This window comes from Ambystoma mexicanum, chromosome 4p, assembly GCF_040938575.1.
Source record: "Ambystoma mexicanum isolate Mex_15411 chromosome 4p, UKY_AmexF1_1, whole genome shotgun sequence".
NCBI classification, from domain to species: domain Eukaryota; kingdom Metazoa; phylum Chordata; class Amphibia; order Caudata; family Ambystomatidae; genus Ambystoma; species Ambystoma mexicanum.
Window position 1 is genome coordinate 184,396,254 of NC_090927.1, and position 18,463 is coordinate 184,414,716.

The following is an 18,463-nucleotide window of genomic DNA, read 5'->3' on the forward strand; positions in this document are numbered from 1 at the left end:
TCCCCGCACTTCTTGAATCCCGGACGCGGGGTCGAAGACGAAGTAGAAGACATCTTCACATGAAGGATTTTCACAAAAACGAACAGGTTCGAAGAACCGAGAAGAACAGAACTCCAAAGAGTCGAGGCGTTAACCGAGATTCACGAAGCAACACGTTCGCGGAAAAAACGGAACTGAGGCTACAGGCGTCGTGCGTCCTACTTATCACATCGGATGACGTCGGACGTCGGAGGAGGTCCTCGACGACGGCGCATCAACGTCATCGACGCAGGATGCAGACGCCGAAAAAAGTTTCCGAAGCAGCACAGCTGTGGTGTGATTACATGTCATAGATATGGACTATGTCGGAGGACCCAATCCCCTCGAAATAACATTTACAACAAGCCAGGTTTAGATACTTGGAGACATCAGTAATAATGTAAGGAGGCTCTTGTGCGAAGAACGGCTCCTCTTTAAAGGCACGGTGCAAATTGATTTACTTCCCCGCTTCTCATCATACTAGTTCCCATTGCCACAGTAACTGGATTTCTATGGCCTAGTCTTTGCATCTTGGCCACTGTTGCTAATGTTTGGCTCTTGCAAGAATGCCGCCATACCTATTGTCTTGATGACAGCCTCTTGGAACATCCTTTCCTCGTGTTCTTTGATGATTTTGGAACCAATGTTCAGTGCGGAGTCATAGCTGCCAGTCAGCTCATAATCAATGCTTAGCCGGAGCTGCCTCAACAGTGTGTTGAACACTTCTAGCACAGTAGGACCTGAAAAAAGAAAAAACATGGAACAAAACTGTAGATTGATCCAAGTTTAAGATTGAGATGGCTTCCTTTTTTACAAAAGATATGCTCTTGTGAAGAACATGTGTGGACAGCTTAAACAGATATACTGGTATTCAATGCATCTTTGAATTAACAAGGAGAGTTAGGAATTTCTGGCTAGTAAAAGGCAAACACCACAAAGATCATTGACCATAGGTAAACACATTGGTTATTCTCCTAAACAAACGAGGCTCCAAGTCCCATGCCAGCAAGATAGCTCATCAAGGTAACCCCTGTTCTGTACCTTCTTCAGCTTGTACGATAAAGGTTTGCATCTTGGCAGGGACAATTCAGACTTTCTTATTTCTGGGGGTCATTATTTTGCATGCCCTTAATTTAGGTAATAAGAACACCTATTATGCAAAGAAGTGGAAGAAAGGTAAACGTGCATCCCTATATATGTTACACATTAGAAAAGACCATTACTGGTGCGTAATGGTGGTGGTGTGCAGATTGCAAATGTTTTGGATTCAAATACTATGCACAGATTAGCAATCAGCATTTCCCGCTAACCGTGGGTGTGGCAGGTACAAAGTTCAATTACTGTCTCAGCGCTGCTTACTCCACATGTGTGTGTGCTCTTACTCAGTACTGCTAAGAGTGTGTGTATCAAACTTCAGGTTTCAGCCTTGCATTTGGGTGTCTATTGGTGAACCGGTGCATGTGAATCCCGTCACACTTGCAGAATGTGATGTGGACTTTGCAAGCAGCTTCTTGGTACTTAACAGCATCCTTTGATCCACTGTATAATTCATCTCGCAACACCTGCCCTTACTGATTGGGTATCCCTGTTGCACTAACCCATAGGAAAACTAGCCAATTTTTTGTTGCCTAGCGGGTCTAGCTCTTCCTTGTAAAATATGACCACCATCCCTGAATCTAGTGTCTGCTTTCTGCATTTGATTGTGTATTCTTGAAACGTGCTGGTAGCTCGATTGTGTGGTTGACATGGAATCTGGGTGTGAATTTGTGTTTAGATGTTGGATGTGTTCTGACCACCACCTTGTCCTAGCGTATAACACATGTGACCACTGACGGAGCTAGATACTAAAAAAGCAACCTTGCCAGGAACTACGGAAACATTAGCCTATGTATGTAGAACCACATTCAAATGCCAACCAGAGGTTGGTCAGGAGATCAGTGGATGCAGCTGTTTAATTGCTCCCACGAGTCTCCAGAACTGGCTCTTTTCAGCCCATGATGTAGCGCTGTGATGTGCTTTATGTTGCTACGGCTACCAAATGGACCTTTACTGAAAGCCATGCTAGTCGCTTTCTAAAAGATGCAGTAGACATTAAACCATATTTGAGTCTGTAAATCTTAAGATATGTATCTGGTGTCCTGTGAACCAGAAATCCTCTTCCTTCCATGTAGTAATAATCCCTTTTGTTTGGCTTGTGCATTTCCCTGAGTATGTCCATGCATCTTTGTGGTAGATTTAAATGTCCAAATTCTAGGATCATAGAAGCCAAGCCGCTCAGTTTTGAGTGTGTGAACCTTGAGTGAATAGATTTTGATGTCGATGAAGTCTCGTTGGATGCTTTATGTCCATTCTGAGCAGGTGCAGCCATCATATTTGCCTGTCACATGTGGGTGTAATGAGTCTTATCGTCATGTGTGAGTTGGGAATCTTTTGTTCAACTCTGTGAATGAGAGGTGTTGGCGGGAAAGTGTATGGTTTCACCTCCTGCCATAAAGCGGTTTCATTTTGGAAACTAAACATATTACCTCATGTCCTATTCTTACAGCCATCTCTCGCTGAACATTTTGATAATGAACCTATAAAAGGCATCTTTGTCACAATGGAAAGGCAAAAGATGAAAACTATGGTAAAATTGAAAAAAAGATGGAATTGGATCGATCATTATCAAGAAGGAAATGTGTGCACATGACTGTGCAATCAATGGCTCTGAACGACAATAAAAAAACGCGTATGTCCATGTGCACGACAATCTGATCCATAGTGCATTGCCCAGAGACCGTTGCTGCTCGAATTTTCACGGCTGTTGCTGCTCGTATTGTAGCGGCCGTTGCTGCTCGTATTGTCACGGCCGTTGCTGCTCTTATTGTCACGGCCGTTGCTGCTCCTATTGTCACGGCCGTTGCTGCTCCTATTGTCACGGCCGTTGCTGCTCGTATTGTCATGGCCGGTGCTGCTCCTTTTGTCAAAGGCATTGCTGCTCGTATTGTCACCGCTGTTGCTGCTCGTATTGTCACGGCGGCCGTGGGATCAACATACAACTCAAGCCCAGTTAAAAGTTAATTACCAGTTTTATTTCTGGGTCACAAAGATAGGTATTAGGCAGATCCTCACGAGCACTGTTGCCCTCAGTCCTGCCCTGTTCCCCTTGAACATTTTCTGTGAGTGTCCCAAAGACTTCCTTCTTGTCTCTGGGTACTTCTTGAGGTTGCAGTCAATGTCGACAGGGTCATATGTAGGTCCTCCATGACTATCCTACTAGGTACAGCTAACTGATGTACTCAAGTCCTACGACTGGTGGAATCAGGGTTGTATACTAATTGACCTTTTCACAATTGACCTTGGGAGAATTGACCTCGGGAGAATTGATCTAATTTAGAAGGTCAATTAGGACATATATGCGGGGGGGGGGGGAACCCCCCGCAATCCCCCACCCAACCCCCTTATATTATTTATAATCCAAAACCAACCCAATACATATATAAAATAACTAAAATAATGTAAAGGTCAATTGTGCAGAAGGTCAATTAGGACCACTATAATTAGGTCAATTGTACAAAAGGTCAATTGTAAAAGGTCAATTTGAGTAATACCGGAATCAGGCTTCCAGCAGCCATCAATATGGTGGACCCCAGGGTACTGACAACATCCCCCTTCTGCTGGGCCGAAGCAATCAGGCCCCCAACCTGGCCCGGAATTAGAATCTCTGAAGTACAGAGGTTCTTCCTTCCCCTCCACTTTGTCAGGAACGTCTTTACAGTACAGGGTGTACAGGTTATCCCCCATATTCTACCTCCACCCTCTCCTCCCCACTCTCTCCTTCTCTTTCTCTCTCTCTCTCTCTAATCTCTCAATCCTTCTCCTCTTCACTCTCTCCTATGCTAGGCTTCATCAACTCACCGCTCCACCATGCTCTAAACTGTACACCCGCCTCTCCTGCACCTCCGCACTCATACTTCCAACTATCACACCCTCCTGTTGTTTCTCTCCATTTAAGTACATTAGAGGGACTGGGGCCTGGTAAAATAAATTGTGAGATCAGTGTCAACTGTGTTTGCCCTATAAGTGGAAAAGAAGAGTAGTTTAAGCATGCTCGAACTAGCAATTCTCCAAGTACCCTAAGCTGGGCTGTGGACCAACCTGTGGCTGCATATGACAGAGATGTGTAAGAGGAGGTATGCCATTTTGAAATTATTCTATTCGTTTATCCCAGTCGTTTGTTCCCCGCAGGGGACTGAGATGGCATTACTTCCCAAGTGTGGACTCTGTGACCTGTGAGGTTCCCAGCACTTGGCTCACTTTGGGAAAAGAAACCTGTGGAACCCAAAGAAAATGACAATCTCCAACACTGCCTCTACACATTACACTGCACACATTGCGATACATGCCCTAGCATAGCCTGTATCCAACTCATCCAATCATAAGCCCTTCTGTCTAACTCACTATTTCCTATTAGAGACTAACCTATGAGTCAGTGAATACAGTTCATACAGTACCCTGGAAAAATCTATAATAAACCTCTAATTCGAAAGCCTAAATTAACCATGGGCTTTGCTGCTGACCCAAACTAATAGGGACAAGACTAGAGAAAGCATCTTCAAAAGACTGGACACTTTCTAAAGAATTTATAGAGGAGCAGATGGACGAGTTTTCCCTAGCTCCAGCCACCTCACTGACGTCATATTGGAACAACCGGAGAAGAGCTGCAAAAGGGACTCCATGCATTGTCCCTATACCGCATTGAGTGTCTGAGAGACGATATGCACTCAGACAAGGAAGGATGGAAGGATGTTGTATAGAAGGATGTCAGCACGCACCATTAGCCATTAGGGAGCGTTAAGTGAAATCTGAAGAGGGCAGAGTGACGCCATAAATAAAATATATGAAGACATACGGAAACGATATGAAAATCTTTAAGAGTGACGATGTAACCGAAGCAACAAGAGAAACATGTACTTAAGGATAAAGTCATCATATATACAAAGAAGTTACAGTAACTTGTTGACCAATAAATGTAGATATGCAGTAACGCAAGGAAAAAAAGACATATAGAAGATTGCTATAGAGGAACATATAGAGTGGCAAGGATGGGCATGAAAGGAAAATGGACGTCGGCTTGTGTCAACTTCAGCGCAGCTATCTCAGAGACAAACCAAGGCTGCAGAATTAGGAAATGTGGGAGAATAGCTTTGTGTGCAAAACAAAGAGGAGTCTATGTTGATCTGGGATCAATGAGGCTATTTTGAGGAATAATTGCAAGGCACAAGGGGAGGCAGACGGATAAGCTATGAATGAGAGACATATTTCTCTTAGATTAAACATCTGCAAGAGCCAAGCATTGGACAATTAAAAGTGTATGAAGTCTATACAGATGGAGTGAGCAAGTCTCTAGAGGCCAAGAGGAGCAAGAACACCCAGGATAATTAAATCAAATAGCAGTAAATAGAAGGTCGAAATGGCCACATTTGTGGTCTCCTCACACGTGATTCAGAAGTCAAAAACAAGGGCTATTCATTAGGCTTTGGATGAAGATAGTGATGTGCTACAGTCCCTTAAATATTCCAGAAGAGTGAGCAGGCTACAAGGTCAACTACAGACTAGAAGACTTTGGCTTATGGTCGGACTGATGAGAGATGATGGATTAATTGGGAAAGCAGGGAGTAATCTGACGTGACTCAAGCACCTGGGTTCCGTTTCTCTCACATGCTGCTAACAAGCCGAAAAGACCAAGGTTGGGCGAGAATGCCAACCAATCATAGCGTATATGGGGCAATACCATGTTGCATAGATCAATCCGCTGCCATTTTCTCTGCTATAAATCAGTATTATACAAATGTAGAGGTAGTACAATATAGGTACACATGTTCCCCTAACCAATCCCTCCCCTCAATAGGTTTTATAATTTGTCACGCAGAATGACAACATAGATGGCACATATTGGCATAGAGAGAGAGAGACAGAGAGAGAGAGAGAGAGATTGAGATTGAGGGAGAGAGAGAGAGAGAGAGAGAGAGAGAGCATCAGTCCGATGTCTTCCAGTTTGCCCAGCTTTATTGAACTAAAAATAAAGTAGTATTTCCTAGCCATATTTTTGATTCTGTCCAGATATTTGGTCTGAGATCTGTATTGGTAATTCCATCTAGCACAAGAGATGCTTCAAAGTGCTAGAGCACAAATTGCTTACTTTCAACCACACATGCATACTTACCAACCTTTTACTCGATATAGAGTATATCTGACATATAACTCTGCTTTGATATTCATTTGCATGAAGTAACAGTCACCTTGTGTTCTTGTCTTCTCTACTCTCCTCTCCTCCTGAGAGCTAGCCTTGATCCCCTGACCATTGCTACCCCTGGTGAACTCTTTCTTTGAGCAGAGATTGTGCCCAGTTTCCTTGCTTTCTCCAAGGGTCTGAGCAGAGACTTTGCACACTTCCCTTGCTTTCTCCGAGGGTTTGAAGAAAGTTTGTGCACACTTCCCTTGCTTTCTCCGAGGGTTTGAGCAGAGATTGTGCACATGTCCGTTGCTTTCGCCAAGGGTCTGCGCAGAGACAGTGCATACTTCCCTCGCTTTCTCTGAGGGTCTGAGCAGTGACTGTGCACACTTCCGTTTCTTTCTCTGAGGGTTTGAGAAAAGATTTTGCACACTTCCCTTGCTTTCTCTGAGGGTCTGGCAGAGACTGTGCACACTACCCTTGCTTTCTCCCAGGCTTTGAGCAGAGATCTGCACTCTTACCTAGATTTATTCTAGGATGTGAGCATATTTCGGATAGTTGGATAGGTCAGCTGACATTTTAAGAAGCGTGACTTCTGCTTGATTGACCAACATTCTTGCTACCACACCCCCGTTTCACAGACAGCGCACAAGATCTCTGTTCTAATAGGACAGCGAACCTGAACAACATGCACTTGAGCAAGTGCCACATATATCAACATTCAGAAAAAAGATACACCTGATCAAATATCACATAAGTCATTCTTCAGACATCTATAAACACCTTACCTACTGATCCACTAGCTGCGATTACTGCTGCCTCGGAAAGGACCTCCACAATGCCGGCCCTCACTGTGGCAGCACTTTTGCTGTTTGCATCCAGGTGTCCCAGAAGTTGTTGAATGACTAAGTGAGAATGCTGAGGCTGTGAAAGAACAAAAAAATACATGTTTCCTAAATTGTGTTGGATAATATTCACCACAGCGAAATAGTGAAATCAAGTTATTTGGTATGCACTATAAGGCCACATTTTCAGGGATACAGAGAACCACAGCGCAAGAAGTGGGCTATATTTTATGTTGAGCGAAAATTAATAACAGCAATTTCTAAATCTGAGCTTCAGTCAACGTTACAGTGACCCAATTACATGTGTGAAGAATGTCATTAGATGCATAGGGGGTAGCTGTGTTTGATTTCCTCATCTTCAATCATGAAACACTAAGTGACGCGCTCTAGAGGACTGCAAGAATAATGAGAAGTGGGTTTGGTAAATGAAAAATGCAGGCAAAATGTATTTTGATGCACCACTGTTCTTCATAAGCAATCTATCATATCTCCCTAACTCTTGATTTTATTCAACACTTTGCCTTTTTTAGTTTAAAAAAAGAACGCTGTGAAATGGCAGCGACACAGTTGGAAATTTTGTTAGAGAGGTCAGAGGAAAGTTCAAGAAAAGAGAAGATTTGTGTGTCGTCCGTGAAGAGTTGTACAGGAATCCAAAGGAGGATATTAGTGCCCCAAGAGCAGATGTGTAGAGTGTAAAGAGGAGAGGACCCAAGCCAGTGCCCTGTGGAACACCAACAGCCAGAGGAGGGTTGTTGAGCGGTGTTGTTGCTCCAGGAGACCGAGAATTGGCAAGGCGCCAGGTAGGATTCAATCCGTGCAGCAATGGATTGATTGCACATCCCAAGAAGAAAGAGTATTAAGAAGATCAGAGTGATTGACAGTGTCAAAGGCAGCAGACAGGTCAATGAGAATTAGGATAGAAGATAGGGGTGGAGTGCTTAGCAAATGAGATGAAGTTGGAGATATTCATGAGATTAGTTTCCGTGGAGTGACGGGTGGTCTCGAAGGATGTGGATGTCTAAGAAATGTATAACACTGTTAAACACAACACTTTCAAGCTCTTTAGAGTAGTGTGGATGGGGAGACAAAGGGCAAAAGTTAGCCGGTAGATTTGGGTCAACCCTTGCTTTTTTAGGAGAGGGAAGACATGGTCATTTCCAAAATAGAGGGAAAGCGAATCTAAGGACAGGTTGAAGAGTTCAGCAAGGAGACAAGCCAGTAAAAGGGCAATGGGATTGACGAGCTAAGGAGCAAGAGGGTCTGATGGGGCACAAGAGAGGTTAGCCTTCACCTGTAGAGTTGGCCCTTCTTCAGTATTAGTGTGACTAAAGTGGGAAATAGAGGCAGAGGAGGAGGGATTGTGAGAAAGGTCAGGAGGGAGTCCCTAATTTTGGAAATGTCTGCAGCAAAGTAGATGAGATATAGCAGGTGTAATGGTGATTTGGAGAAGGAGGTCGTGAGATGAAACACTTGTGTAGGCGCTTTATAAATGTCATATCATATGTGGGGATTAGGTGGTTTTAGAATGGACGGAGATCCAGTGGAGGTTTAAAGTGTTAGTGTGAACATAGCTTAAATCCCTATGGCAGGGTAATGCATTATGGTTGTGTGAGTGACTGATTCGGTATGTTGAGGTGTTGTGAGACTGTGGTGTGAAAGAGAGGAGGTTTGCGGTGTCTGAACGTGGGTGTATGAATGTGAATGAGATATATGCGTGTGTCTGGTGTTTTCTATCTTGCCGTGCTGGGTGGATGGATGCATGATGTCAGAGAGAGGTTTGATGGGGAGAGAATGTTGATGTAGGAGTGCGTGTGTTGGGGCAATGGTTTCCGTACTTGGGCAGTTAGAGATATGCAGCTAGTGGTGGGAGCAGTGGGTCCGTCTGTGTAACTTAAGTGTAACTGGATTAAAGGACTTATGTACAACTTACCTGGAGTGGCTGACGGTCTTTCATTACAACAAAATCCCTCTTCAATTCCTCCTGCTTGCCCTCGCTCAACCTTCTGGCCAACTCTACTGCCCGCTGTTCTTTCTATTGTACTCTTCTCTCAGAGAAACTACGCAACATTTCTGTCCCCCTTCTAACCTGCGCAGCCCCCCCCTTTTCCGCTCCTCTTCACTCCAGGCACCCTTAAACTGCAACCACCTACCGCCAGATATCAAAAACGCTGCCATTGATTGAAAGTGGTACTAAAACATTTCCTAGATCTGCTAAATGCAAACCTTACCATAATCTATTAATCCAGCATGTGTCCACCCTATATCTCTGTAAATAATGTAGATTACTGTAAATTATGCTCCGCATCTTTGCGATTAGCCTGTATTTATTTAATTTTTACATTTGTAGAGCGCCTTAGCCCTGGTGCATCAGGGCGCTATAAAGGAACCTGCTACACATGAAATCTTATAGATTATGGGTTTAGTCTTTCATTCATTTTAAAGTGTCAATTAGGCAAAGACCGAAGTCTTTAGGGCCTTATGGAAAGGCCAGTAGGATTCCATTGCTCTCAGTGTAGGAGGAAGAGCGTTCCAATGATGTGCTGCAACTGTAGGGAAGCTGGATCCTCCTCCTTTGGCTAGTTTGACCAAGGAAGGGACAATGCAGCGGGCGTGGAACGATCTAACTGGTCTAGTAGAGGTGGGTCTCATAATTCATTGGGACAGGTATTTTGGGGCATTGTTCGCAAGGCATTTATGGGTGATGGAGAGAATTTTATAGAGAATCCTTTCCCGGATGGGTAACCAGTGCGCTTCCTTTCTTGCAGCTGTGATGTGAGCCTTTCTAGGAATGTTGAACGCTGCGCGTAGCGCATTGTTTTGAATCACCTGTAGTCTGTTGATGTTTTGTTTTAAGGTTCCAGAGAATGCAGTAATCAAGCCTTGCACCAGTGATTGCTCTGCCGATGGCAAGGCAGCCAGGCATTGTGAGGAAGTGTCTGGATGCGTTAAGGAGCTTGGCTGTGTAAGCGCAGAGGGGGCAGTAGCGTTTACTTGTCTGGTGAGGTCGAGGGAGGCATCCAAATAGACACAGAGACGCGGGTGCCATCAATGGTTAAGGCTGGGTATTGCGGATCTAGTTTTTTCTGCATGGTGGGAGAGCCCGCCAGGAGGATCTCCCTTTTGTCGTTGTTGAGGCAAAAATGATTCATGGCCATCCATGCCTGAATAGAAGCATAAATATTGTTGATTGTGTGGGAATCTGTGTCATAGGTGCCAGTGAGGAGGTGGGGGGCGGGATTTGGGTGTCATCGGCATAGTTGGTATAGGCTATGCCGATGGAGTCTAGGAGGTCAAAGAGGGGTTTGGTGAAAATGTTGTCTAGGGAGGGGGAGACGCAGGATCATTGTGGGACACCACATGGGATGGGGGTGGTAGGGGCGCTGGCAATGTCAGAGAAGACTCATGGTTGAAACATGTGTGTATGACTGCAATACAAATAAAATATCAAATATCAAAATATCCCGGTGGGAAAAGTGAGAGGCTGACTTGAGGTGGTGGCAGAGGGTGTTGTGGTCCACCAGGTCAAAAGCTGCGGACACATCCAGGAGGAGTAGCAGGGCTGGCTTGCTTTAATCCCTCAAGGCATCCAGCTGTTTTTTTAGGTCCAGAAGTGCAGATTCAGTTCTGTGACCTGGTTTGAAACCTGAATGGCGCATTCCTAGGATGTGGTTGGATTCCAGGAAGGCTTGGATTTGTTCATAGGCTGCCCTGTCGAGGATCTTGAGAAGGAAGGGGGCCGTGGTGATGGGGCAGAAGTTGGTGGGATCTGAGGGGTCTAGCAAGGGCTTTTCTTGTAGGGGGAGAAGCCACGATTCTTTTAGGTTGGTTGGGACTTTACCTGTAGAGAAGGAAGTGTTTATGAATTTGGTGATGAATAGGACAAGGGTTTCCGAACAGTCTTTGATGATGTTCGGGGGACATATGTCTCTTTTGCATTTAGAAGGCTTCAATTTATTGAGTATTTTGGTTGTTTCTTCTTCTGACACTTCCCTAAAGTGGAAAGGGGGTGAGGGTGGGATTTTGGCAGGGGGGAGAAGGAGGTGGGAAGTGATGAGAGTTTGTTTGGTCTTTATCTTCTGTTGGAGGGTTGTGATTTTGGCTTGCATAGCTTTTTGGATGCTGTTGCACCAGGACTCATCTTTGGTAATGGAAGAGGAAGGTGTGGATGTTGTTTCCAATTCTCTTGAGGATTCTAAAGATTTCTTGGGAGTTCGAGCTGGCGTTGGAGATTCTAGTGTTGTAGGCGGTCGCCTTAGCAGTGATGAGGGCCTGTTTGTATTCCTTGGCAATAGTATTGAAGAACAAGTTACTTAAACATGGTAATGTTCTTTCGACTGGATGTTCCTCCCATGTATTCCTTATCTTTAATATTTCCAATATCCAGCTTGCTGCTTTGGAAATTTCTTTTCCAGTAGAGGGCACTGCGCGTCGATGCCTGTCGAGCCGATGTCCCTCGGAGGCCTGTGTCTCGATGACAACGTCATCATGGTTGTAAGTAGCTTGCGGAGCGTCTGTTGCTCAGTTCCGTTTTGAAGCGTTAGGCACTGTCCAGGATGAGAGGGTCACTACCCTTGAGGGACCACAGACTGCAACCACAAGGGAAGTTTTACTACGGGGAAGGATGGGAGGGGCGATAAGGAATACATGGGAGGAACATCCAGTCAAAAGAACGTTACCTTGGGTAAATAACTTGTTCTTCGAATGGATTGTGTCCTCTCACGTATTCCTTATCTTTGAAAGACTCCCAAAGCAGTAATGTATACAGGAGGAGGGAGTACAAACTTATTTTTTAAGTATGCACAGAATGCAATACTGCCTTTCCAAATTTAGTTTCTTGGCTAGTGGAAGAAGCCAAACTTTACAATTTTGTAAAGGTGTGTGCAGACGACCATGTGGCAGCTGCGCAGATATCTTTTAATGGACCTCCCCTTTGAAGAGCTGACGAAGCTGCGATACCCCTGGTTGAATGAGCCCATAAGTGCTCTGGAGGGTCTTTACCAGCCAACTTGTAACATTCTACAATAGTTAGAATAAGCCATCTAGACATGGTTTGTTTGGTGATGGCTAGGCCCAGCTTCTAACCTGTGTAACTGACAAACAATTGGTCAGTTTGCCTTAATTTTGCCAGTCTGCTAATATAGAAACTCAAGCCATGCCTTGGATGAAGTCTGTGCAACCTTTCTTTCTATTTCCCCGGATGAGGAGGAGGGTAAAAGGAAGGCAAGGTTATTTTTTGGGTGATATGAAATTCCGAATCAACCTTGGGGAGGAACCTAGGCTTCACTTGTAAAACCAGCTTGTCTTTGTGAAAGGCAGTGTGAGAAGGCTTGCAGGATAAAGCCTGTAGCTCACCCTTCGAGCAGATGTCATTGCCACTAAAAAAGACACTTTTGAGGGTAAGAAGTCATAATGGGCACGAATGAAGAAGTTCAAAGGGAGTACCCATTACAAATTTTAAGACCAGATTTAGGTCCCACAGCGGGACTTGAAATGGAATTGGGGGGTAAACATTACTTAGCCTCTTCAAAAATGGAATTACCAAGGGTATTTTAAAGTAAGAGGGTTCCTAAGCAGTGCGCTTGAAGATGGACAGCGCCGCTAGGTAACCTTTTATTGTGCCAATCTGAAGTCCCAGATTTGCGAAATTTGTTTGTTTATTTATTTATTTGTAAGGCGCACTGAACCGAAGGTAGCTGGGCGCAACATGGTAAAGGAGAACTTGAAGCTTGATACATAGTATATAGTTGCACAGTAAAATAGTTACAATAACATTACATGATAAAGTTGCACAGGATATAGTTACATAATGAAGAAGTTACAATAGCATTACAGACGATAAAAGGAGAAAGAAAGTGGGATGATGTATTAGGAGAAATCTATACAGGTAGGTACATTGATAATGGGTCCAACGTGGATCATATGTCGTTGGCGCGTAACCAGATCAATGTGTTGCACCTGAAACTTGGGTAGGATTGGCCAGCTCTAAGTGTTGGGGAGAGGTCGTTCCAGGATTGGCCAGCTTCCACCAGGAAACTAATACTTCCAGATTTCTTCAGCTTAAATCTGGGTATCTCCAGGCAAAAGGAATTAGCAGATCTAGTGGGGCGGGTAGATGTTCTCCTAACCATTCTCTCAGTCAGGTATGGAGGTGCTGTGTTATTCAGGCATTTGTAGGTAGTTTGAGTAGGATTCTGTCGTTAATCTTTAGCCAGTGGTGTTCCCTTCTGAATTTGGAGACATGTTCTCTGTTCGGTTTGTTAAGGGCTGATCTAAGTGCATTATTTTGTAGAATTTGATTTTGTCAAGGATGTACTTGTTGGCCCCTATGTATAGGGCATTGCAGTAATCCAATTTCGACATTATTAGGGCGTTTGCAAGGGTGATGCAGCTTGTTTTGGATAAGTTTGCAGGTGTAGGCAGTTGAAGACGCCAAGGAGCTCACCTGTTTCTTTAGGGAGAGGGTGGAGTCAAGGTAAAACCCTATGGTTTTAACTTTCTCAGCTATCTTAATGATATTACGATCTATGTTGAAGGCGGAGTAGTTGGGGTACCGTTTTTTTTAAGCTAGAGGTAGATCCAAGGATCAGGATTTCTGTTTTGTCATCATTCAGGCAGAGGCCATGAGATGCCATCCATGCCTGAATGAGGAGGCATATTTTATTTACCAGGTCTGTATGATATGATATGATATGGCATTTGTAACGCGCCTATACACAAGTGTTTCAAGGCGCGAATCTTCATCAAAGTTGACCAACAGGGGAATGAGAATCTGAGCATCATCTGCATAATTCGTGTAGATGACACACAGTTTGTCCAATTTGTCAAAAAAAGGCTTGATAAATATGTTGTACATGGTTGGTGATACACAGGACCCCTGTGGAACGCCACATGTAATTTGGATGGGGTCAGCGGAGGCTGAGGGCAAAAGTGCAAAAAAGTACAAAAGGAAGGATAACACCATTGGTGTATTACATGTGAAAACATTCTCATCTCTACACCAGCTGCAGAACTTGTTGCAATGGCGGTGGTAAAAAGATTTAGTTGCTGGCCTTCTGGCGGAAAGCAAAACCTCCATTACATCGTCTGGGAGGTCCCAATCTTGGTATCTCAGCCTTTCAGAAACCATGCGTGAAGGCTGAGAGTCTCTATATCTGGATGGAGGACCCAACTCTCCTCTCGCGAGAGAAGATCCGCTTTTTGTGGAAGACGAATCGGAGGACAGATGGAAATGTGTAGAAGGGCCGGGTACCACATTCTCCTGGCCCAATCCGGGGCAATTAGGATCATGGATTTCCTGAACCTCCTCAACCTCCTTATTACATGAGGAATGACGGTGACTGGAGGAAAAGCGTATAGGAGAGGAAATTCCCATTCCACCACAAACATGTCTCCTAGAGCTCTTCTCGGGGGAAATTCCCTTGAGCAGAATAGTTTGCACTTCCTGTTGACACTGGTCACGAACAGATCCACTTGAGGGGTTCCCCAAAGGGTGAAGATCTCTTGAAGGACTTCCTGAGCTAGTTCCCACTTGTGGGAGACTGTGCTCTGCCTACTCAGAGCGTCCGTCGCCATGTTCTTCTCTCTGGCTAGGTGAACTGCCGATAGAGAGATTCCTTCTTTATTGCCTAGAACCAGAGCTGCATTGCCTCTCTGCACAATTGCCCAGAACCAGAGCTGCATTGCCTCTCTGCACAATTGCCCAGAACCAGAGCTGCATTGCCTCTCTGCACAGTGGTAGTGACCCTACACCTCCTCTCTTGTTGAGGAAGTACTTGGCCACTGTGTTGCCCATCATTATCAGGCCATTCTTTCCCCGTACAGATGGCAGGAAGGCCTTCAGCGCTAGTCTGATTGCCCTCAGTGCTAAAAGGGTCATATGTAGTTTGGACTCTGATGGAGACCAGCGACTGCTGATGGTCAAATTGTTGGTATGGGCTCTCCATCCCGTGAGTGAGGCATCCCTCACTACTGTTATCTCTGGCCATGGTTGCCAAAAAGGTTCTCCTTTCAAGATGTTTTCCCGACAGGCCCACCACTGAAGGTCCAGTGAGAACTGTGACCACTGGGTCCTGAGAGCCCATTCGAGAGATCTCATTCTCAGGCAAGCCTGTGGCACCAGAAAGATGCATGATGCCATCAGGCCGAGCAACCTCAGAAAATCAAAGGCCGGGAGATGTTGGGCATTTTGGAATTTTTTCACCATCTTTAGAATGTCTTGAGCCCTCACCTCTGGTGGCGAGGCTTTTCCAAGGGATGCATCCAGAACTGCTCCGATAAACTGGAATCTTTGTGATGGCATCATGTGGGACTTCTTGAAGTTGAGGGAGAAGCCCAGCCTGTGGGGGGAGTGGCAGGTATGGTTTAGATGATCCAGGGCTAGTTCCGGGGAACTGGCCCTGATCAACCAATCGTCCAGGTAGGGGTAGATGTGAATCCCCACTCTCCTGAGACACGCTTCCACCACTGCCATTAGTTTGGTGAAAACCCTCGGGCAGAGGTTAGCCCAAATGGCAGAACCCGAAACCGATAGTGAGAGTTGTCAATGGCGAACCTCAGGTACTTTCTGTGCTTGTGATGGATTGGCACATGAAAGTAAGCATTCTGAAGGTCCAGAGATACAAACCAATCCTGAAGCTGCAGGTCCGAAGGATCAGAGAAAGGGTAACCATCTTGAACTTGTCCTTCCGGAGGAACTTGTTCAATTCTCATAAGCCCAAGATGGGTCTCAATCCTCCGCCCTTTTTCAGAATTTGAAATTAAGGGGAGTTCCAACCCTTGTTCCTCTCCGATACAGGTACCGGTTCTATAGCACCTTTCTCTAGCAGGTCTAGAATCTCCTGCATAAGCAGCGGGTCTGGAAACAACAAAGGGTTGTTCCCTGGTGGATGACTCTGAGGTCTGCGTAGAAAAGGCAGGCAGTAACCCTGGGCAACTGTCTCCAATGTCCAAGCATCTGAAGTAATAGCCTGCCAATCTGTCAGATGTTGAGTTAAACTGCTTCCTACTGCTGTCTTGTGATATAAGACCTCAGAGAGGTTTTGAGGCAGCTGACGCAGAGGCTGAGGGTAAGGTAGCCCTGCTGCTGCGGTCTTAGTACCTCTGCCCGGTCCACCACTGGGAATTTGCCTCTGGCCTCTTTGAGCTGGCTGTCCTCTGCCTTTTCCGAATGCAGAAGAATAGCGAAAGGACCAGCCCTTCCAGGGCGCACCTGTGGGGTGGTTAGGAGTTTGTCTTATTGCAGCTCCTTTGGATTTGGGCGCTGCCTTGAAAGTTTGCAACTTCTCCAAACTGTCATCAGCTTTCTTACCAAATAGATGAGTGCTGTCAAAGGGTATATTCAGAAGCCTGTACTGTACATCAGGGGCAAATCCCGACTTCTGCAACCACGCAAATTTGCAGATTGTCGTACTAGCTGCCATTGCTCTGCTGTTGCAGTCAACAGAGTTGAGACCGGTCTGGAGGGATGCGCACATGGCATCCTTTCCATCCTTGATAATGTTCAAGAAACCGTCTCTCTCCTCCCCTTCGAAAAGATGGTCAGCCGCCATTGAAGCACAATCCCAAAAGGTGTGGCTAAACCTTGCCAGCGTGCATGTTAAATTAGCAGACTTTAGGGCCATGCTACATGCTGAGAAAACCTTCTTGGCCATGGCATCAAACTTTTTATCATCACGATCCTGTGGGATTGTGGGATAAGCATTCTGCTTTCCAGAAGAAGTTGCAGCGTGTACAACCAGACTTGGTCATCTTGTAAGTACACAGGTGTGGGCCTAGACAATCCCATATATTACATCACTCTATTCATGAGCAATCTGTAATTGCTTTCTGCATGATCCGCTTACCAAAGTCAACTTCTGGGGAAGTATCAATTCCACTTGCTTCATGCAGGGAGTCCTGCAGATGTTTCATTCTGGACTCTTCTGAGACCAGTTCTTCTGGGATAGAAGATCTTACATACCCTAGACCATCACTTATTTCACCCTTCTCATAAATTGAGGACAGAGTTTTGAACTAATCTGAACAAGAAGGAGGAATATATGTCTTTTCAAATGAAGTAGTAGCTATTGATGTCACTACAGGTGTAGAAATAGTCGAAATCGGCGACGTAGATGTCAGTGGCCTTGATGAAACAGTTATAGGTTTTGAGGTCGTCATCGGAATCGACTGTGCTGTCGACGTCTTCGATTGAGTCATCGAGGGTAATGTTCTGAACGGCGTCCAGGGGGGTTGACGCTCGAGGTGTCGATAACCTTTCCTTTGACAGAGTCGCCGAAGGCGTCGATGACGCAGTCTTTGGCTTCGACGTATCACTCGATAATATCGACAACTTGTGCATCACAGAGGCTTTTTCTCGACTCAAGGGTTTCTCACGCTTTCAAGGAGATTCTATCTCCGAGGTCAAAGACTCACGGCTTCTGTGTTTGCCAGGCTTTTCTCCTGGGCTATCACCTCTAGGTGTCTTCGAGGGGCAAGGCCGCGTTCTCGAACATCTTTAGCATACTTTTGCGGAATTCTTCCCACTGTGCTGAGAAATGTTTGGTAGGACACATGACTCTCTTCGGTGATCTGGAGGATGAGGTGGATGGTGACCTATGGCGTCTTTTGTTACTATGTTTCAAAACGGATGAATGATGTGATCCGCTTCGAGACTTTGGCGGTAGGGGGTTACCGGCACCCCCATGACCGGGAATGTTTCTTGTGATGAGGAGACGGTCTTGACTCATCAGAAGTGCGTTTGGTAGGGTTAATGGACTTTTGGGGATTACCTCTCTAAAGCTTCCCTCTGCACTCCCTCAAGGACTTCGCCATCATGGACATACACTCATCACATTCTGAACAAGGATGCTCTGCTCCAAGGCACCATAGACAGACCCTGTGTGCCTCTGTCATGGACATCTTAACCCTGCAGTCGCAGCATTTTTTTAAACCGGACCGGGTGTAGATGGAGCCGATGAAGAGGCCATCTCGATCGAAGTTTAGAAGATTTTCACAGAAAAGCTCGAGGAATTTCGATTTCTCACAGAACCGAGCGTTGCGTTCCCGAAACTCATGAAGCGTGGAAAAACGGAACTGAGCAACGGACGCTGCACGCGCTACTTATACCCATGATGAAGTCAAGACGGAGGCCTCCGAGGGACATCGTCTCAACAGGCATCGACGCGAAGCGCCCTCTACTGGAAAAAAAAATTCCTGAAGCAGCAAGCTGGATATTGGAAATATCAAAGATAAGAAATACATGGGAGGACACAATACATTTGAAAGAGGCTTTCAGAGCATCAGATGGGTTCTTTCTCCAGGTGGTTTCTTCCTTTCTTTTTTTTTTAGCGCAAGTTGTGTAGGTCTGGGGTGAAACAAGGGTTGAGGTGACCCACAGGTTTGGCTTTCT

General features: G+C 45.3%; 1 protein-coding gene across 6 annotated transcripts in view; it reads right to left on the reverse strand.

The window, feature by feature from the left end:
• EFR3B (EFR3 homolog B) overlaps positions 1–18,463 on the reverse strand; it is a 1,154,471-nt gene that overhangs the window by 341,843 nt on the left and 794,165 nt on the right. For all 6 annotated transcript variants that reach the window (XM_069605670.1, XM_069605672.1, XM_069605667.1 and 3 more), the window contains 2 exons: positions 7,021–7,156; positions 597–758 (listed from right to left, as the gene is read on the reverse strand). In XM_069605670.1, coding sequence (XP_069461771.1) covers positions 597–758; positions 7,021–7,156 — 298 coding nt within the window. The remainder of the gene's footprint in view (positions 1–596; positions 759–7,020; positions 7,157–18,463) is intronic.